Below are 22,533 nucleotides of genomic sequence, written 5' to 3'. Positions count from 1 at the left end.
ACATTTCTCCATGTAATGTGGAGTTACATCAGGAAGGCCATCCGGCCTAAAACCTGTGCCAATTCAACATGTGGTGACCCCGAGCACAAACAAGGGAGCAGCCGAAGGGACTTACTGTTAAGAGTTTAACAGTGTTTACATGGTTAATGTTGTATTACACATAATATAACATTATGGATTTTTTTTTCTTATGCTTATGTCATCAACTGAATACTTAATCATCAGTTATACTGCATGCTTATTGATTTTAGTGATTTTTCTATGTTACCACTGTTCAGTGGTTGTACTTCTAACTTTCTGTTGCTTTCCACAGAAAAAATAAAGGCAGCCGACAGAAACAGCTTATTCCAAAGGTAATGTGTTAGTAATGATTGCAGTTTTTATAAGTATTTATGCATCTTCAAAGTGAATGATCATTCATCAAGCCCCCTCATCTCTCATCAAGCCATATGTCGAGTCTGACAGTCTTTTTTTTGAAGACTTTTGTCACATGATTTAAAAACTTACAGCTTTGCTTTGTTTCATCAAACAGAACCTCATGGATTCACGCTCGCTCAAACATATTGCAAATGCTGCAGCACATGACCGGACCAGCAAATTCATCCTGCATCGTGATCAGAGCAGGAAGCCCCCTTCAGTCAGCGCTCAGTTTCAGGTTTGTCTCTTCTGCTGCCTCCTTGTTCCTGTTATACTGACTCTGGATTGATTTGTGTCTGACACAAAACATCACAGCATCATCTGAAAATAAGACCTCTACCACATTTTCAGGATAATTGCTAAAATAACATACCATTTATGATAAAATACAGGCTTTCATTCTAAGATCAGGCCATTTCTTACACTTGTATATCTCACAGGTATCGCTCCTGAAGTTGATGGAGACAATTGTAAAAGCAGAACCGTTCTTTATTTGCTGCATTCGCTCCAATGCCGAAAAGGTAATATTGTCCTTGATGTTTAACAGTGAGTGTATAGCATCACCCTGGTAAATGTGGCCTTGTATATTACATTTTTTGATTTGATAATATAATCCCCCCCTCCCCCTTCCCTACATGCAGAAGGAGCTGTACTTTGATGATGACTGTGTACTAAAACAAATAAAGTACATGAACATAATGAAAATGGTTCAGGTCCAAAAGTCTGGCTACAGTGCCAAATACACGTTTAAGGTGGGAAACAATTTTAGAATATTATCTTAACAATGCTATTGTAATTATTTATTTGCATGCAGTAAATTAACCTTGACAAAGAAGTATGTACTCTCAAAATGAAGATATTTGCTGTAAAGAGAAAGACTGCCTTCTGTGCATGTCTAACAGAAGAAATGTAGATGCATTTATTGCGTTTTTCTCTTGATAACAGGAATTTGTGGAGAAGTTCAGAATTCTGCTTCCAAAAAGTGCTCCTGCGACACCAGAGCACATAACTGAGCTGTTTAACAGGATGGGTCTGGCTCACTCTACATACCAAATAGGGAATACTATGGTCAGTATTTATGTGATTGAATCCTCATTAGGGTGACTGTGGCTGATGTGCCCATATTTCTGGTTACAAGTGAAGTTTTACACTTTGATTTAAAGATTCTGTACATTGAGATTGGTACAATATTTAATGTTGGAAACTTTATCATTTAACTGTCATGAATAAATATTTCATAGCTCATGGCCTATAAAACAAACAAGATAAACATATCCTGTTCTTTTACTAAAAATGTATGTGTGCTGTTTTATCATAGGTATTCCTCAATGAAAAGGAACGGCAGCTTCTCCAGGATACCATTAACAAAGAAGTGATGCGCCGTATTATCATCCTGCAGCGCTGGTTTCGTGGTTGTCTGATAAGGCTGCACTTTCTGCAAAAGAGAGATGCCACATTGATCATACAGGTGTAGTTACAATGCCCTCCAAAAGTACTGGACCCCTTGGTATTTCACACATTTTAATATGTTTATGCCATTTCAAACACAAAAAGTAAATCAGACCTTTTGATATGGAAATTTTCTAAAATTATCCTCATTACACTCAAACGCAAAACAGATTAATTAAAAATATAAAAGACAAGAAGATGGGTTGCATAAGTAATGGGCCCCTTTGGTATAACACGTGTAATTAATCAGTGTTATTGCCAGTTTTCTTCAGACAAGTCAGGATGGATACATGAACATTTCCAAGTCACTGAATTTGTCTTGGACTTACATCAGTTATGAAGAAATACAAACAGTATGGCACTCTGTGGTAAATCTGTGTGGAGTAGACAGTTCCCAAAAACTGAGTGCCTGTGCAAGAAGAAGAGTGAGGAAAGACACCCAGACAAACCCAGAAGCAGTTATAGGCCTATCTGGCTAGGATTGGAGAAATTGTGCACAATACATGTTTGCATTTTATATCACCAGTTATCAGTGGTGGGCACAGATAACCAAAAAATTAACTTCGATAACAGATAATCAGATAACTGAAAAGTTATCTTTGATAAAGATAAACCGATAAACCTCCAAAAAATGTATCGGAAGTTACAGATAACCGATAAATTCCAGTATTGTCTCTGGTACATTTGCAATGACTAACAAGCTGAATTTGAGTTTTAACACCACGATCGCTTTTGGAAGTATCAAAAGCGACAATAGACCCAAACAATGAGCCCGCACTTCTATGTTTGAACAGCCTGTCCTCTGCTGGAAGCTCTTGTTTACTGCATGGCTTCTAACACAGAAGCACCCCGAGAGCAGCCACAAAGCCAGCTCTCTACCAATCACAACGCTCCGGTCAGGTGGAGGTCTTGGAAAATAAAGTCATGCTGACTTATGGTTTGGTGTGAATACTGATAGAATAACTCCATTAATGTTAATTCTGTCATTTGTACAAAGCTAAAATATAACATGTATCTTTTAATGTTGAGTAATGAACTAATTCTGAGGTTTTGTAACACAGACATATCGCAAAGGATTTTGGGTAAAAGTGCCTCTGCTAAACACTGATTGGTTCAGTCATTCATTATGTAAGCCAACACGTTAATGTGACATGTGTCGTGTGTTGGTGTTTACAGATAAATGTGCTTTTGTAAAATATTCCATTTTTTATTTGTAAAAACAGGCATTTTTACGGAGCCCTGGAAGTGTCATCGCAAAATGTTTTGCATGTGGAGAGAATGTGCACTCATTTTATTAGTGCCGTGCTCACGTTTTATGATGTTGTAAAACGTGCACTCAATATTGTCTTGGCACATAAATTTTGACTTTACACTGTGCGAGTTTTGGCTCCTTTTCAGATGATTTTTCATTTGTACAAGAATTTTTTGAACAGAGTTTCAGGTTAATCGCGCGTCCTGCATCGTGTAGTGTACATGGAGTAACAAGCTGCATTTAACATCTCACGACCACCTCCTGATCGCCGATCATATGGTCGAATGAAAATCAAACCTATTTGATATTATTCTGGTCGGCCGTCGTGAGGGTATCCTGCTGCTGAATAGCAACAAGCATCCAACCGCTCGCACTGTGCATGTGCAAACACCACAGAGCTGTCTTCTAATGGTTTTTTTTGGTTGTTTTGTTTTTGTATTTAAACTTTGATGTGTCCCATCGAGAGTTTTTGTAAATTAAGTTTGAAAAAAGCTTACGTTTTGCTTCTGGAAACACGAGTTCGACGTGTGGTTTTTGAATGTACAATGTGTGTGAGAACATAAATCGTGCGCTCTGAACTTTTGTGGTACAGTTTGAACTGAGAGTACAGTGATTTTAAAAATATCATACAGCGTCTGCTCAGCTTCAGGACGAATACTGCCATGAACACTACTGGCCAGTAGATGGCAGTAGAGGCCTTGAAAACTTGCCAAAACAAAATTCCAGATAATCCATGTCTGCTACATTTAAGATGCGTTGAATTTAACAAACGCAAATACAATAACAACGTCTAGAAACCCAGAGAATATATTCACGAGAGTTGTAGCCACTAGAGCAGGGGTGGCCAAGTTCGGTCCTCGAGAGCTACCTTCCTGACACTCTTATTTGTCTCCCTGCTCCAACACACCTGAATCCAATGAAAGACTCATTAAGTCTGCTAACGAGTCTTTCATTGGATTCAGGTGTGTTGGAGCAGGGAGACAACTAAGAGTGTCAGGAAGGTGGCTCTCGAGGACCGAACTTGGCCACCCCTGCACTAGAGTTTAATGCTGTTGTCCGTGGAGCCTGAACAGCGTGTCTGAAATGCATTTCTCATGTTGTGAACTGACTGAGATTACCCTATCCTACCCATAATGCACTGTTGTGCACAGCATGTGCTCACTAAAACCTTAAAAATTAGCACATTACTTTAAAACTAAAATATATATCTGATATTTTCACTTTATAAAACTTCAGACATGACAGTAATTTTAAATAACTTGTCCAAAATTAGTTTGGTTAAAATTTGAACGATAAGTTAAAAATGTATGCCTCTGGATGACTTGGGTGATACTGCCAGCGTATCAGTATGCTGTTAAAGGAAATTTTTTTTGTTGTTGTTGTTGTGGCGGCCAGTTCTCCTTTGCCTACAGAGGATGGAGCAGTTTCTCCTGGAAGCAGCTCTCTTCTGTTTGCAGAGGATGGAATTTTACATCTGTTAGGAAACTTAACAGGTAGATGCTCAACTGATTTTAAATTTTAAAAATGTTTGCCACTGTTCAGCTTTGTTTACTGCGTTATCGGTCTAAAAGTTATCGGACAAAAATTTATCGGAAGATAATTAGTCCGATAATGGTTTTTAAAGTTATCTAAAAAGATAATCCCATAATGAAAACATTATCTTCGATAATTATCTGTTATCGGATTATCTGGACTGTGCCCACCACTGCCAGTTATACAGCTTAATGATGAAGTGGAGCAGATGAGGATTTTCTTTCACCAAAACCTCAAATCTAGGCTTGCATCTCAGATGGACTTTCTGCCAAATTGTAGCTGAACTTTCAGGTCTTCTTAAGAATATCCTCCACTATACCACTTCATCATAACATCATCATATCCACAAGAACACGCTGTTGTTTCCAAATCGCTGTCATTAGTTTCAGTACCTCCTTCAGTACTTGAGTTTGTATGGAATGGCGTTTGGCTCCTGGGAAGACGTTGACCTTGCCCTTTTGAACACATCTTTCACTTCACTCAAATTAGGTGAGATTGTATGCTTGGAGTACTTTTTGAGATATGAAGTCTGGAGACCCAAGAGGAGAGATGCTTGTCTGGATCTGGGATTTGTTTCCTTACATGGTCTTCGAGATCTTGCTTCACCCTCACCAGTCTACCGCTCTGTCTTCTCTTCAAGCAAGCTCCTTGCCATTTTGAAGGAGTGTTTTTGGAATCTTTCACATTCATTCTCTTCCTTCTTTCTCATCTTTCTGATACATTCAGCTCTTCTGAGTAATATGGTTCTCTTAACTTGTGTCCATATTTTGAGGCCTTTTTATCATCCTGTACCTTTTTCAACACTTCATGGAATGCTCTTCGTTCTTCAACAAGCTGCAGGATTTCTGTTTCCCATCTACTCAAATTAAATGTTGTTGTTTGGCATTTTATTAGCTCACCAGTGGGCTTATGTCATTGGTCACCTGTCAAGTGGCGGTGGCGTATGTAAAAATCTTGTCGGAAACTGCTGAGACACTAAAGCTGAAACTTGGCATAAATGTTCCATCCTATAAGAACACCAATCCTTGTTTGAGGCATTCCAATCCAATGTCAAACATGGCTGCCATGGTGGCCATATTGAAAATGCCACCTAGAGTCATTGGTCAGCAGTTTTTAAAGATATTGAGCTGAAATTTGGAACAAGGGCAGCTAGTGGGTAGCTCCAAAACACATCCAGTGGGTTTTTAAGATTTTAGTTTTTTTTTTTTTGTTGTTTTTTTACCTTGATTCAACCTTTGAAGTTTGCTCATGCCCACTTTTCTAGCTGAAACTGTGATGTCTTATATGATCCAGGTGAGCTACAGTGTCTGTGGCACTGGTTTTATTGTGTAAATTTTATTATTGGTGTCATCCTTTATTATTGAAGCTTATTTTGCTTAGTCCTTTGCAGAGCCATGTGATTCATGCACAGTTTCAGTGCGGAAGGTTGCCAGTTCAAACCGTCATTTTTCTCCATGTAATGTGGAGTTGCGTCAATAAGGACATCCGATGTAAAACTTGTGCCAAATCAACAGTCAGATCTACCTTGGATCTGTGGTGGCAAGTCTCAAACACACAAACAATGAAGGGGAAAAAAATTCCTCTTAAAAACACTGGCAGAAATATTTTAATGTGTAAAAATAAACTGTGCAGTTTATGAACTTTGCAAAAATGGGGCATCATGAACATACTGAGAAGGACTTATTGCTGCACTACAAAATATATTTAGATTTTTTTTTTAATCACTTCAGTTAAAGTGGTGTTGTGTCATATAGGAATTTTCACTCACTTTGCATTTCAGGTTTGGGTTTTTTGTGATTTTTGGAATACAGGTGTAATCCTGGGCTGTGGAGAAAGTGGGTGTGTGGTGGGGGGGGGAGCTTTTAATTATCTAAGGTAAAATTAGAGGATTTGAGGGTTGGGGTTATTTTGTTACATATGTCAAAGATGTGTTAAAAAAGCTGCGTCAAGTGTAAATTCTGCTTATATAAGGAGAATATCTCTGAAAACGCTCAGAATTGTGGGACTTTGTGGGAGATGTTGAGCATTAAATATCAAACACTGTAAATGTAAAAGTTATATAAAAAAAATACTGATTGGCCACAATATGACCCCTTTAATAAATTATCTTATTGGATCCGACTTTCATTTTCAAATCTGCCATTGAACATTCAAATCCGGATGAAAACATGAATCAAGCACTTTTGAACAGTTTGAAGCCTATTTTAGCTCAGTGTATGTTTAATAAATGATCGTTGAAGTCCAATCAGCGTTTTGTGCACAGAACTTTGGTTCACGTACAAAACCTCCACATTTGAGATGTAGCAATGACAGTTATTAAACCAAGTTACTTTGGTATGATAAGTATTTCACCTACGTGTCGCTGAGCAACAGGAAACAAACGAGGCTCTTTTATTCCTCACGTCAGAGAGCAACACTGAGCTAATCTGTGCGCTGTTGATGTGCTGATAACATTATGTTGTTTTTCCTTGGTGCTACAAAAAGAAAAAATGATGATCTGATGCTGTTGTTTCTTAAAGTACATGTCGCACCGAAATCATAACAATTTAGATTTAGGCTGTTAGTGACCATCCAATGATTCACCAGGATTACTTTGTGCACTTCCGGGACCGGTTTCAAAGTATACAACATTCCCAGCAAACAGTTAACAGACACCTCTGAAAACAAAGTACTCATGAGTACTTGGGTGTTTCCAGCAGGTGACGTAGCTATTAGAAGCATCCCAGCGTGCGCTTCAGGGTAATGTAGCTGGTAACGTTCAGAACTGAGGCACAGATTAATTTCACACTTGACATAAGGGTGATGTATTATGATGACTCATTTTTAAGTGAAAACTGTTCATTTTGATGCAGTCATGGTAAAAGCAGCAGCCCTGAGAAGATTCAGTGCACCTGCGGTGATGAGCCATAAACGCAGCCTCAGTAATCTCTGTAATCAATAATTGAGGATCAGCTGTGTGCATGATTAATTATGAGTGTTGTCATCAATAAAATAAAATAAAAAATACATCTGCTGCTGAGGAAAAAATGTCGTGTTCACGGCGGCAGGAGCTGCCCATCTCATCAGCTACACACACGCACACATTCCAGCTCCAAATTCACACTCAAAAAAAGCTTGCCAGAAAACACAAAAGGGGTAAAATCCTGAACATGCCAAACTCACCCAGAGGTAGATTTATTTCCAAATGTTAACTCCACACGATCAAAGCCCCCACACACGCACGTGCGATCATCAGCTGCACCTCCTCCTTTAGTTCTCTCACAATTGTGGCATGTTAAATAAAATCCATTAATTCCTGGAAATAATGTATTTTCACTTTTTCCAATGTAACAAATTCATCTCTGTGTCAGGCAGTCTGTTAAAAACAACATCATGGAGATGTCCCCACGACCATGTACACACCTTCAGTAAACCAACATCCACATAAACAGCGCGTCATCACACTTTAGGTTCCAAAATCTGACACTCTGATAAAGTTGAGTTTCGGGGTGAAGTGTGTTGTCTCCTGTCTGTAAATCCGAGCCATTACTTTTGAATGATAGCTCAGAAGTTTCATTTTAGGATGGAGCAGGTTCATTTCCCTCTGTCTTTCAGCCATCGGGATGTTTCTGTTCATTCTAAAATGTGTGTCACATGCCAAGAATTGTCGAGTGAGATTTTTTTTGGAAATGCACCTGCTAACGCTCAGAGTGAGAGGAATAAAATACATCAGCTATCACTAATTATTAGCACATGTGTGCGTGGAGACTTACAATCATGAGTACTTTTATGTTGTCTTGCTAACTGGGACGTTAAAAAAACATGCGACATGTCCTTTAATTCTCTGCTCCTTATCCGAGTCACAGTGGCAGCATCCTGTGCAAAAAAAAGTGTCCAAAGGCATCCAGACCAGTTATTGCACTCTTGATTTACATACCAAGTCAGTGACATACAGTAGTGTTCAGAATAATAGTAGTCCTATGTGACTAAAAAGATTAATCCAGGTTTTGAGTATATTTCTTATTGTTACATGGGAAACAAGGTACCAGTAGATTCTCACAAATCCAACAAGACCAAGCATTCATGATATGCACACTCTTAAGGCTATGAAGTTGGGCTATTAGTAAAAAAAAAAGTAGAAAAGGGGGTGTACACAATCATAGTAGCATCTGCTGTTGACGCTACAAACTCAAAACTGTTATGTTCAAACTGCTTTTTTAGCAATCCTGTGAATCACTAAACTAGTATTTAGTTGTATAACCACAGTTTTTCATGATTTCTTCACATCTGCGCGGCATTCATTTTGTTGGTTTGGAACCAAGATTTTGCTCCTTTACTAGTGTGCTTGGGGTCATTGTCTTGTTGAAACACCCATTTCAAGGGCATGTCCTCTTCAGCATAAGGCAACATGACCTCTTCAAGTATTCTGACATATCCAAACTGATCCATGATACCTGGTATGCAATATATAGGCCCAACACCATAGTAGGAGAAACATGCCCATATCATGATGCTTGCACCACCATGCTTCACTGTCTTCACTGTGAACTGTGGCTTGAATTCAGAGTTTGGGGGTCGTCTCACAAACTGTCTGCAGCCTTTGGACCCAAAAAGAACAATTTTACTCTCATCAGTCCACAAAATATTCCTCCATTTCTTTTTAGGCCAGTTGATGTGTTCTTTGGCAAATTGTAATCTCTTCTGCATGTCTTTTATTTAACAGAGGGACTTTGCAGGGGATTCTTGCAAATAAATTACCTTCACACAGGTGTCTTCTAACTGTCACAGCACTTACAGGTAACTCCAGACTGTCTTTGATCATCCTGGAGCTGATCAATGGGTGAGCCTTTGCCATTCTGGTTATTCTTCTATCCATTTTGATGGTTGGTTTCTGTTTTATTCCACGTGTCTCTGGTTTTTTTGTCCATTTTTGAAGCATTGGAGATCATTGTAGATGAACAGCCTATAATTTTTTGCACCTGCGTATAAGTTTTCCCCTCTTCACTCAACTTTTTAATCAAACTACGCTGTTCTTCTGAACAATGTCTTGAACGTCCCATTTTCCTCAGGCTTTCAAAGAGAAAAGTATGTTCAACAGGTGCTGGCTTCATCCTTAAATAGGGGATACCTGATTCACACCTGTTTGTTCCACAAAATTGATGAACTCACTGACTGAATGCCACATTACTATTATTGTGAACACCCCCTTTTCTACTTTTTTTTACTAATAGCCCAATTTCATAGCCTTAAGAGTGTGCATATCATGAATGCTTGCTCTTGTTGGATTTGTGAGAATCTACTGAATCTACTGGTACCTTGTTTCCCATGTAACAATAAGAAATATACTCAAAACCTGAATTAATCTTTTTAGTCACATAGCGCTACTATTATTCTGAACACTACTGCAAAAACAAAACTGATCAAAGTGTGATTAATCGAGATTTTACAAATGAACATGTTATAGGTGTTATAATTCATCTAAATTAGTGTTATTTTGACAACCATAGTAATAATATGATTTTTATTATTATTATTATTATTTTATTATATAGCTGCAGTTAACTCCATTTAGTAGCTGCTCAAGTTTACTGCAAAATTTGTCAAGTTGCCTAACCATGGTTTTGGGCATCTGTAGCAACAGTTTTGACGTGAAAGTTTGAACTTTTTCTGTTTTTTTCTGCTGTACTAGTTGCATTGGGGGAAAAGCATCATATACCTGCATATACAGAGAATTTGTGTCATTTTAGAGATGCTGGCGTGAATTTTATGAGAAGCAAAACCGAACTGCAACTGTGATCCAGTCAGCATGGCGGAGTTCACTGAGTAAAGAGGACGATAAAACCATCACCACCCGTCCAGGAAGGCAGAGGTACTTCTGTTGTTGCCATTACACGGGCAACCACAGCTCCGTCGTTAGCAGAGTAAAAATATCTTTAAAGTCTGAAAAGATGATTTCAGGATTGTTTTTGTTTTGTTTTAGGAATTGTGACTTATGAGAATCTTTGTTTTTTTTAATTGGGCAACTGGAAAGTTGATGAAATGGTTGTGTGATTGTTGTGGCTCCTCTCGAACAGCTTGACAAGAAAAGAGTTGAAGAGACAGCAGGGTGTGGAGCTGAGTCCCAGCAGAACACAGCACTCTGACCAAGGCCAAGATGGCCAGCCTACACAGAGGGCCAGTAATGAGGAGGAACAAGGCAGAGGGTCGCCACCACTTTTAAACAGACCCTTCTCCGTCCCGCTGGACGCAAAGGTTGTTGGTGATGACGGCTCCACCAGCCCCTCACAAGTCAGCACGCTGCAGCGCTACAACAGGATGGGGGGCATCAAGGAGAAGGCCGTGCGGTGGAGGGAAAGAAGAAGTGAGGGAGAGCCAACAGATGACTCGAGTCCAGACATTAAGCAAAGGAGGGAGAAACGGAAGGAAAACTTTTAGTAAGAGTTCATGATCTTTCTCAAGCTTGACCCCAAATAATTGATTGATTGAAATTATACAATTATTCCTGTTTAACCCTGTTATTGTGTTCAGTAAGGATTTATACCCAGAGTGACACATTTGAATTAATTAACAAACACTGGAATAAGAACACACACACAGACAGACAAGGATACTTCCAAAAGTTCTCGCCCTCTCGCAGAAAACAAATCTATTTGTAGGCTGAAGATGTCACGCTTGAACATCAGTGGGCCAAGAGCATAGATGTTAAACAAGACGTGCGTGCGTGCATGAGTGTGTGTGTTTTGGTTTGGTTAAGGAGTGTGTGCTAGTGCTGCTTTTTGCCACATCCAAAACACCACGGAACTGCCATCCAGCGGCATACCGCCATGCTGGATGGTAAACAAAGTGACAGCAGCTATGTTTGTACAACAGGACAGTCCACATGTGAGAACATGAATCAAACAATTTTAGCCTCAAAGAGAAAAAACATCAAGAGTCCAACCTTAAAACGAAAAAAAAAAGTCATGAATCAAACAATTTTAGACCATTTTCAGGCTGTCGGCGCTACATGAGGCTGTTTAACTAACAATCATTAAAGCCGAACCAGCGTTTTGTGAATGAACGCTAATAAACGCACAGAGTCCCACATTTGTTCTAAAACATTGACAGTTATTAAAGCTAGTTACTTTGGTATGAAAAGTATTTTACCTGCATGTCTCGCTAAGTTGGAGGAACAACATAATCAAACCTGTGCACTGTAGATGTGCACAGGTTTATGATTTTCCTTGCCCCCATTAAAAAAAAAAAAAAAAAAAAAAAAAAAAAAAACACAAAGCAACTCACCTCTGCTGTGATGAGCTCAGACACATCTTATGATGATCTTGTTCATGGACCCCACAATGAAGTATTTGTATCCCCGAAGAAATAGTTGTAGATGTCCGTGTACTGAATATCAGGAACGGATTCACACGCCAGCAGCTCATACAGCATTTGCAAAAAAATCCGGGTCCTGAAGCCGAGTCCACACAATGTTCGTCATATACCTATCCTTCTGTGACTTCACCACAAAAAGCGATTTTGCTCTTAGGCTGTGGAATTTTGTAACGTTCAGTTGTTGTAAACAACTGATTTCTTTCCGCCATTTCCCATCCAACATAGAGGTATACTGTCTCAGTGCGTGGTTTAATGATGTCAGTGCACACCCTCTATAGGCAGACAAACAGCCAAACAACCACACTCACACCTACGGTCAGTTTAAAGTTCCCAGTTCACTTAACCTGCATGAATTTAGAAATGAGAGGAAGCTGGAGCACCCAGCGGGAACCCACGCAAACACAGGGAGAATATGCAAACTCCACACAGAAGGATCCAGACGGGAAGTGATTCTAGGACCTTCTTGCTGTGAGGCAACAGTGCTAACCGCTAATCCACCCACACGTGTGCTGTGTGCCACTACAATTCAATTAAAGTTTCAAGTTAATATGCTTTTTTGGCATTAAAAAAAATTTATATTTCTCAATATTATTTATTATACTATCATGATAGGATATTGTTCTTATTATTTTATTGTGTTGTCATTTTTGTTCTTTGTGATGATTGGGAAACATTTATTTTTGTGTCTCTCAACAGAAACAACCCATTAAAAAATCCAGGTAACCTGCCAAATTTGACCTGTAACACTATACTTATAGCTTCTTTTTTCTTACAGGCATTAAAACTGAAAAAGAATAAATAAAAATTTGTGTTGCAATATGTGGGCCGCAGTCCAAAAAGGGGCCACTAAGGTACTGCAAGTGGGCCCTGTGCTTGTCCAATAAATCATTTATTTATTTATTTTACGTCTTTGATTTTCAATTTTTTTTATTACTTAACATATTGAACATTTTTAAAATCTCTAATAATAAAACAAAGACAAGGGATTTAAATTGTGTTATTCTATTCACTGCAAAAACGGTTCCTCTCAAAATCAACCAAATAATCCAAAATGTAGCCAAATTATCTTGTATTAAGCAAAACATCTGACAGTGGGGTAAGAAAGATTTACTCGGTTAGAATTCTAAAAACTAGCAAAATGTCTAGGCACTGAATAATCAAAATGTGCTTTAAAACTAGACAGAATTCTTATGTTAAGATTAGCATCTGTCTTAAAATAAGGAAAACAATCCTTTGCTTGGATGATTTTAAATTCATTGCCTTTCCTTTTTACTGGCTAAATACAGCTTGATATTAGTTGGAAAAACTTTTTAAGAAAAAGTGAGATACATTGTTTCTTATGTTAAAAAAAAAAAAAATGCTTGACAAGATTATTTTTCTGTTTAGACAAAAATTAAGTAAAATTTTCTTTAAACAAGTTGGTTTTTTTGTTGTTGTTTTTTTTACTTTCTTAGATATCAGTTTTTGCAGTGTTCATGTATATGACATACTTTAACAGACTGTGTATATGACAGGACGTCATCTTGGTCTCATGTGTCCATCAAAATTGTGACTAAAGGTTTTGGGTGGGCCACAGATGATTTTCATGTTTAAACTTGAACTTTGGTGAATGGTTGTAATGGGTCATTACTGAGAATATAATGAAGCCTTATGTACTCAGACAAAGTTATTTTTTTTACAGATCTAAGCTTGAAAATGTGTCAAATTGGACCCAAACACAATAGGAGGGTTAAATTGTCTTTAAATGGTCTGAGCCCTTCTTTGTATTGTTGACCATAATAGTCATCATAGAACATAATGAAGTGCTCAAGGCAATATGTTTTTTTTTTTTTTGTTTTTTTTTTAATGGTATATTTTTTAGCTCTTGATTTGATTACCAGTAATAGTATTGGCATTTTTTTCATTATTTGGTAAGTAAAGTAGTTATTTGGTGCTTAACCACAGATTTGACTGATAGGCTTTTGTTTCGTTCTCTGCCACAGTGGCAAAGGGAAGTCGATATCTGCTGACGAACTGTCCAGGATGAGCTCATCTGGCTCTGATACCTCACCGTCTCCCAATGAGGTATTCTTTTTTTAGAAATGTGTTTGAACATGATGTATGACATTGCATTGTCCTCAAACTGTTGTTTTCTTTTTGCACAGGACTTGTGTAGTGCTGTTTATCCAGTATAATATATGTGAAATTACTGCTGTTGTATGTACTGTCATCCTATATTATGCTGAAAACCAGAACAACAGAGGTTCATGAGACATAAATCACAGTGGTCACCTGTCCTGGCTCAATTAGGTCGGAGTGCGCCTCCGAAAGCAGCGTAAACGCAAGCGGCGTTTAGCCTATGCCCGTAGTGGTTTGGTGATTAACCTTGGGGGCTCCAAGGAGAGTGAATACTGGAGCTTTCCACTGCCTCCCTTCAGCCCCCACGTCCCCGCCATGAAGTCTTCCGCCAGTAGCATGGATGTCCAGGCCCTGAAATCCCAGGTTAAGGTACTGACAAAAGGAAGGTTTTGAATGCCCATTGCCATCTTCTGCATCCATCCTTGCATGTGTATGTCCCCAGTGGATTCAAGGTTTTAATGTCTTGAGCCTTCTCATTTCTGCTTTGGAGCCCAGGATTCTAAGAAAAAGAAATGCTGCTTCCAGTAAATAGCTTTTACTTGGCCAAAGAAGAAATGTGTTGTCATGTTCCAGAGATAATTTCTGATCTTTTTTTGTGTCTTCACCAAAGCTAGATGTTCATGGGTTTTGTTTAATGTACCAGTAGTTACAACTTGTTTGAGTGATCTGTTTTTTTTGTTACTTCAAACATTTGACACTGATTTAACCATTGTGTATCTGACCTGCCAACCTGCACGCATTTTAACAAAGTACACTGGTATGATTCGTCACTCAAAAGTATGCCAGAAAAGCTCAAGCTAATTTTTGCACAGTTGTGTTGCACGCAAGTCTATGCCTGCCGAGAAATAAATGACTATGGGTTTTACCAATCACAGCGCTGTATTCTGTCCCGGCAGCTAGTGAGCATTGAGCCTTGTCTAGCATAGTCTGCTAGCAACTCAGTTAACATGACTTGCTGTGCTAGTTGTACTAACGGACCGTCTAAGAAGTTTGTGCTCCAGCATTTCCATTGAGTGAAATTTTCCAGTCACTTAATTTATATATTGGCACCATTAGCAGGTATCAGTAGCTTTGTGATGTTAACTGCACTGCTAGTCCATGGTTACTGTGACTATAAGCCGGTCATAATTTTTAATACCTGCACATCCAACCTACCTGTCATGACGACCACCGCCGAGTACGTAAAATGTATGTATTAACACCAAAACTAAATTTTAGCTTGTTTGCTAACTGTTAGGGCTTAATAATATGTCACTTCTGAGGTTCAACTACACAATTCTAGTGCAAGTAACACCTGAAGTCTTTAGTGTCAAACTGTAAAACTTGGTAAGAAAACTGAAACTCTTAGAAGTGGGATGGAGGGGTGTTCTTGTTTCTTCCCCCCCCCCCCCCAAAAAAAGCTGAGAAACACTGGTTTAATTTATTTTGTTTCTATACGTTTGTTTGGTTTATGGGCCATTTGATATAAAACAAAATTAGCTTTTTGCTTTATATTAAAGTAAAAAAATAGCTTACTTTATTTTCAGCTGCACTATAGTCAGAATTTCATTAAGTAAACACTTTTTGCCAGGGTTTAGTCACAGCTACTGTCAGTAGATTTATTTTTAAGTTAAGACATAGAGTTGTACACAGCCGTGCGCACGTGTACATGAGCAGATCCACCCCCACACATGAAGTCATACTCAAACACTTCTTTCAAGGTTGGCAGGTCTGGTTTATTAGTTACAGTAAATTACCACGTTGATTAACATTTGCTGATTTTTGCTTTAAAATGTGTACATACCATAAATTCATTAAGCATCTAAGTGCAGTTTTTCCACATACCAAAAATAAATCATCATTTTGTCTTTTTTATGCAGTGACTTGCTGATTGCAAACTACCTTTATTTGAACTTGCTGTAATCATACTAATGTACCACTTACAATGAGTATAGTAGTGTTAGTAATTGTAGTATTGGTGTACTTGGAAAGGGAGCAACTTAACAATGCTGATTAACATGAGGCATGACTAGAAATACAGGTGGGTCCATAAGTATTTGGACAGCTGCGCAGTTTTTGTGCTTTTGCTTCTGTAACGTCTCCATGTTGTGTAGACTTTCATCTTTAACACAGAGGGTTCAGCAAAACACCAGAGGAACCATTCAGGAATCAGCCATTAATGCACACCGTATGGTACTGTGTAATAAATCTGTCTGGCATAGGCAGTTTTCAGAAACCAGTCGGCACTAGTGACAACTCTGAAGGAGCTCCAGGCTTCTGTGGCTGTGACTAGAAGACAAATGAATCATTTGACTTTTGTCCATAGCTTCACCACTCGTTCAGGTTCATCTTGGAGTGGCACAGAAAAGGCTTTTCTTAGAAAGTGAAGTTTCTGCTGCAGTTTGCCAGAAGGCACATGGAAGACTCCAGCTTTGATTTGATCAGTTTTCTGGTTTCAACATCTTTATTTGCTCCACTTCACCATGAAGCTGTGACTGGTGTTGCAACAGGCAAAAGTTACTACTTATGGACTTGACTGTATGGCAGTTGTTTATTTATTCATATCCTGTGTAGTAATAGTACAGATTTAAAAACAATTCTAATTTGAAGGATTCCAGTGTTGGTAAAATAGGGTGTACCTTTGCATGATCACTCAAAATGCTGCTGTCAGTTTACTGTATGTACTGTCAGTACACATACTGTACGCACTAACACTACGGTGCTGATATTTAATTGTTTTTCTGTGCATGGATGTGGTGGTTGAGGTGTAGTTCTGCAACTGCAGGGGAAGGTGGCATCAAAAGGGACTAACTCTGTTACATTTCTATCAAAACTGCATTTTATTTATTTATATTTCTCATTGAGGTGTTCTAAGAAACTTTAGCAGTCTTAATACTTGTAATCACTGTATTTTGTACCATTGCAGATACAAACAGTACCTGATGGGTCAAGGTTTAGCCTTCCAGCTACGAGCACCAATGAAGGCTCAGGACAGCAGACATCTAACCGATCACAGCTTACAACCCCTGAGAAGTACTGAGAAAAATATTAGAATTTCCATGACAGTGATATTTTCCTAAATGTGTCACCCAGATTAAATGACATGTTTAATCTGCTTGGTTTTAATAAGGATCATATTTTCTGCAGGGTTTGGTTTCTCACTAAGTTCCTAAAGAAACGGACACCTCGAACTTCTCCAACCAGTTATAATTCAACGAGTAAAGCAGGTACCTATAGCTTTTTTTTCCCTACAGTGTCTTTCCAAACGTGAAGAACACCTCCTCTTTTGTCTTTGAAAAGGACGTCTGTCTTTTGTTTCCTTTAAATAAATGTACATTGATTGGACACTTGCCTGATATGTGAGCCACATGCCCCAGTGAGCAATGAGTATTCTGGGTCAGGATGGTCACAGTATCGTTAGATTTTGTTTGTTGTGGCATGTTGTCATTGGAGATGTAGTAGCCCCATGTGATTTAAGAATAGCCCCTTGATCTTGTTGCTGAATAGTTTTTATTATTATTATTATTCTTATTACTATTCAGTATTGTATAAATATACAAATTTATTTTGATTCAACACATCCAGTACTTCTAGTGGTGACCAAGTGGTTAGAGCACTTGGTTTCAGTGCGGAAAGTTCCTGGTTCAAACCCCACCCCTGCCACATTTCTCCATGTATTGTGGAGTTGCATCAGGAAGTGCATCTGGCGTAAAACTTGTGCCAGTTCAACATGCAGATCCACCCCATGTGAAAACAAGGGAGCAGCTGAAGGGGCTTAGCTTACTTACATCCAGTATGTCACCCATGTAATCTGATGATATAACTTTGTATTCTCATGTCTGACTTTCTGTTTTCTTTCAGCCACCTTACCTAACTACTCCCCTAGTCCCTACTATAATGCATACCAGAGCAGTGAGAGGACAAATCGTAACACCTCCATTCGAATCAGCCGGGCCACACGGGCCTTACAGGACACATCTCTAGACCGGGAGATTACCGACACAAAGGAGTTACGAAACCTGGATGAGTTCCTTGGCAGACAGGTGAGGTCAACCTGTGAGAGGTTGAAGAAGAATTCTCACGTGTAGCACTTATCATTTCTCTCTCCATTCAAACAAACAGCTTTTATTTGCAAAAGGGCTGCACAGTTTGATGATGGTCATATTGCAGTTATTCCGGGTAATGTTGCGATGACAATAGCGTAAATATATGGTCTTGCAGTCTTGTGTATGTGGGGTGTGTAGGTTTTAGATAATATAAATATGTCCCAATTGATCTTAAATGGGCTGCAGTGGTGGTAAACCAAGCAGCTCATTTCACACTTCACTATCCTAGGCCAAGTTGTCTAGTACTTCCTAGAGAAATCCGAGGCATTTCCAAGCCATCTCGGAGATGTAATCCCTTCAGTATGTCTTGGGTCTTCCCCGGGGTGTCCTGCCAGCTGCCTGAAAGACCTTCAGAGGCAGTTGACGAGGCATCCTCACAGGATGCCCAATCAACCTCTGTTGGCTTCTTTTGATGCAAAGAAGCAGCAGCGACTCTACTCAGTCTCTTCTGGATATTTGAGCTTCTCGCCCTGTCTTGGAGCGTAAGCTCAGGAACCCGACTGAGGGGTCTCATTTCCTCCGCTTGTATCCGTGGCCTTATTCTTTTGGTCATTACCCAAATTACCCACATATTACCATTACCCAAATATTCTTCTCTACAAGAGTCAAGACAGAAGTCAGACCACCAGAGCAAGAATTTTAGCTAAGGAAGCTTCTGCGATTTGAAGCGAAACGTCCTCGCGTCAAGCAACCCAGTCCAGTCGAAGATTCAAGCTTCTCTACTATGGAAACCACCTGGACAACTGAGAGCCTACACAGAAACATTACCCAAAGGTCATGACCATAGGTGAGGATAGGAGTGTAAATCAAGAGTCTTGCCTTCTAGCTCAGCTCTTTGGTCGGGTACAGCGCCCACAAAACATGAGCAGCCCCAGTCTCACTCTCCACGTTGCCCCCACTTGTGAACACAACCCCAAGATACTTTAAGTCCTCCACTTGGGGTAATAACTCTCCTGTGACTCAGAGTGGACAATCCACCCTTTTCTGGTGCCACCCAGACCTGGGTAAGTGGCAGAAATTGGAACTGCTCTTAAGTGAAAAGTGCTATCTTGAAGTGACACTGGGAAAATTAAAAAGAGGGGAAAAAAGTATTTGGTATTTTCCATTTTGTGTGTAGGCCTGTATATGTATGCATTATTTTACAAACTAGATTTCACAGAGTATTTTGCTAAAGAAATCAGGCAACCTTTACTGGAAGACCAGAAACTGTTATTTTTAAATTTGTGCATTTCTTGTTCTAAACCTTATACTTTTCCTTTGCTTGTGTTTACAGGTAAATGATCTTCAGTGTAGAGTAAAAGAGTTATCACCAACAGAGACCATCTTCCTTACATCCACCACAGAGTTCAGAGAAACCATCAAAAGCATGTATTCTGTTCAGGTCTGGTCAACGTCTTTCTCTTTCTTCTAGTTGAGAGAAATTAAGTTCTTTTGGGCACTTTTCTGAAATCTGTCCACGATACCTTTTAGGGATTTTAATATTGCACTGAGCAGTTGTTGCAGTGTTGTAAGTGTGAATGTAAATCCATTAAGGCTCATTCTTCTGAACATATGACAAAGAAGACAAATTAAGATTCTTGACAATAATTGACCATTGTCTATTTTGACCAACAGAAACCCCAAATTGCCTACAAAGATCTGATGATGAACTATCATAACAAAGTGAACAGTCTGGCAGGGCCCAAGGAGAAAGCCGAAGTTTGTCTGGTTGTCAACCTCTTCCAGTCTGTGTTGGATGGCTTCATTAGGGCCGAGTTAAAACGTGTGGAGTCTGAACCAGTCAAGGTAAATTTGACAGTCACTATTATTTTATTTGTGATGCCGTTTAAAGGAAAAGCACAATAGAAGATGAGTATTACAGTTTAGTGTTGAAGTGCAAGATGGACACCACATACTCACTCATTCACCCAGTCATCTTCAACCGCTTACTACAATTAAGGGTCATGGAGGGCTGGAGCCTATCCCAGCAGTCATAGGGTGTGGGGTGGAGTACACCCTGGAGAGGATGCCAGTCTGTCGCAGGGCCACATATAGAAAACAAACACATTCACACCCAGACAATTTAAAGTTTCCAGTCCAACTAACCTCTGTGCCTTTGATGTGGGAGGAAGCAGGAGCACCCCGAGGGAACCCACACAAACATGGGGAGAACATGCAAACTCCACACAGAAAGGCCACAGGTGGGAATTCATCCCATGACCTTCTTGCTGTGAGGCAACAGTGCTAAACACTAATCCACCGTGCTGCCCTGGAGACCGCACAGTTTTTCTGAAAAATCATATTGTGCATTTTTTTAAAGATTGAAATATTTAAAATACAGTGACTTGAAAACGTTTGTACACCCTTGGGCTTTGCACATTTGAATTTTGTATGACATAAAAAAATCAGGCTTTTTAATATTAAAATTTCTAAAATGATGAAAATGTTCATGCATCTATCCCCTGATGTGTCTGGGGGGAAAAAACTGGATGTAAAAGTGATAGTTTACATGTGTTATACTAAAGGGTGCCCTTACGTATGCATACCATCATTTCGGCTTTTAGACTTATGAAGTAGAGATTACTTGTCACTGAGTTTAAATGGCATTATTTTAGAAAGTTTAATATAAAAAGCCTTTTTTTAATGTCAGACAAAATTCAGACAAGGGTGCACTAATATTTTCATATCACTGTACATCTTTTTTTTTTTTCTTCAAAAATAACAGTTTCACTTCTGATTTTTCAGGTTGCCAAGGCAACAAAGAAGAGGAAAAAGGAAAAATGTGTAAGATGAAAATCTTAATTTGCATTGTAAAATGTTCATTACAAATCATCAAATTTTAGTTTAATATACACCATGTCTCTACAGTTCAACAGTCCTCTGGATCACCTGTTCAGCACATATCAAGTGAACATTATGCAGTCATGTGACTTATGTGGCTCCTATATCTGGGCAATGGAGAAAGCCTACATGTGCAGTGGTGAGTTCATGACAAATTAGCCACAAGATTGAAAAAGGTGTAATTAAGCCACAGTAATATTTGATGCTGCTTTGTCCTCTGTAATTTATTTTTTATCTTTTTTAGCTTGCAAGTTGATATGCCACAAGAAATGCCTTAACAATGTCATCACAGACTGCTCAACCCGCTGTTCCAAACAAGTAGGAACTGTTGTGATTAATAATTATTATTTTATTTTTCTAGAATGTGATTGAATACACACCAGATATCAAATTCTCAGATTCTGGTGTCTCCACTTGTCTTTGCTGTTTGGCAGGATGACAGCACACCAGGCTCCCTTCATTTTGGAGTGCACGTGTTCATGCTCTCCAATAAGACCAACCCTGTGCCAAAGGTGGTGGAGTTGTTGCTGTTGCACATTGAGCTGAATGGGCTCTACACAGAGGGGATCTACCGCAAGTCTGGCTCAGCCTGCCGAGCCAGAGAGCTCCACCAACTTCTGCAGACAAGTAAGAAATGGTTTGCACACCAGGTGATGAGTTTAACTTGGCAAAGTTATTAACAAATCAGGTTTGTCACACCATGGTGTGTATTTGGTTATTACATTTGCCACACTGGAGGGCAAGAAGAAGACATCGGTTTACCACGTCTGTTTGCACACATAACGCTGGTTATGATTATGTGGATCTAGTGCTCAGCCGTCGTGTTAATCTGTGGTGTCATAATGCTGTATAAAGTGTTGCCTATAAAATAATTTAAAGAAAATAACATTCACTTTGTTCTGTCTTGTGGCATTAGATCTTGAGGAAGCATGTTTGGAAAACTACCCTATCCACACCATCACAGGCCTGGTTAAACGTTGGCTCAGAGAGCTACCTGATCCTCTCATGACCTTTGGCCTCTACAGTGATTTTCTGCATGCTGCGGGTGAGTTAACTTAATTTTGATAGCATGTACCAAATAAAATCCCAAAATGATGTGATGAACACTCATGTTTATCATTAGCCTCTCCTTCCTGTCATACTTTGTCTTGATGGTTGCGCTTATTCCTGATATCAGAAAGAGAGATGGTCTCACACACAGAATTGTAGGATGAAATGTGTTATTCTAGATGCTAAACATATTGTAGTTTCTGGACTATATGTTGCGCCAGCGTATTTGTCACTTCGGTTAAAAGATGCGTCATGGAGAGAAAAAAAACATACAAGACGCATTGGTTTATGTCATTTATTTCTGAAAAATGGTCCTACTGCTTATTGCAACAAAAAAGGCCTGCCAACAAAATCATTTATATTTATTATCTCCTTGGCAATTACCTGGGTATGGAGACATAACTGCACCATTGGTTAAGAAGAATTCCTCCTAATTACAACCTAGGTTCTAAAGTGCAT

General features: G+C 39.1%; 1 protein-coding gene across 1 annotated transcript in view; it reads left to right on the top strand.

Annotated features, from left to right (window-relative positions):
• The window catches only part of myo9b (myosin IXb), a 119,392-nt gene that overhangs the window by 76,058 nt on the left and 20,801 nt on the right, over nucleotides 1-22,533 (top strand). The window contains exons 16-35 of the mRNA XM_034182735.1: nucleotides 314-353; nucleotides 533-655; nucleotides 858-938; nucleotides 1,059-1,169; nucleotides 1,363-1,485; nucleotides 1,736-1,885; nucleotides 10,378-10,499; nucleotides 10,705-11,064; nucleotides 13,984-14,065; nucleotides 14,291-14,488; nucleotides 17,025-17,131; nucleotides 17,246-17,325; nucleotides 17,960-18,141; nucleotides 19,478-19,585; nucleotides 19,819-19,989; nucleotides 20,929-20,967; nucleotides 21,052-21,163; nucleotides 21,269-21,342; nucleotides 21,459-21,651; nucleotides 21,941-22,069. Of these exons, the coding sequence (XP_034038626.1) occupies nucleotides 314-353; nucleotides 533-655; nucleotides 858-938; nucleotides 1,059-1,169; nucleotides 1,363-1,485; nucleotides 1,736-1,885; nucleotides 10,378-10,499; nucleotides 10,705-11,064; nucleotides 13,984-14,065; nucleotides 14,291-14,488; nucleotides 17,025-17,131; nucleotides 17,246-17,325; nucleotides 17,960-18,141; nucleotides 19,478-19,585; nucleotides 19,819-19,989; nucleotides 20,929-20,967; nucleotides 21,052-21,163; nucleotides 21,269-21,342; nucleotides 21,459-21,651; nucleotides 21,941-22,069 (2,585 nt within the window). The remainder of the gene's footprint in view (nucleotides 1-313; nucleotides 354-532; nucleotides 656-857; nucleotides 939-1,058; nucleotides 1,170-1,362; nucleotides 1,486-1,735; nucleotides 1,886-10,377; nucleotides 10,500-10,704; nucleotides 11,065-13,983; nucleotides 14,066-14,290; nucleotides 14,489-17,024; nucleotides 17,132-17,245; nucleotides 17,326-17,959; nucleotides 18,142-19,477; nucleotides 19,586-19,818; nucleotides 19,990-20,928; nucleotides 20,968-21,051; nucleotides 21,164-21,268; nucleotides 21,343-21,458; nucleotides 21,652-21,940; nucleotides 22,070-22,533) is intronic.

Source organism: Thalassophryne amazonica, chromosome 12 (assembly GCF_902500255.1).
Source record: "Thalassophryne amazonica chromosome 12, fThaAma1.1, whole genome shotgun sequence".
NCBI lineage: Eukaryota > Metazoa > Chordata > Actinopteri > Batrachoidiformes > Batrachoididae > Thalassophryne > Thalassophryne amazonica.
Note: the sequence above shows the minus strand (reverse complement) of the source record. Positions and strands in the feature narration are given on the sequence as shown.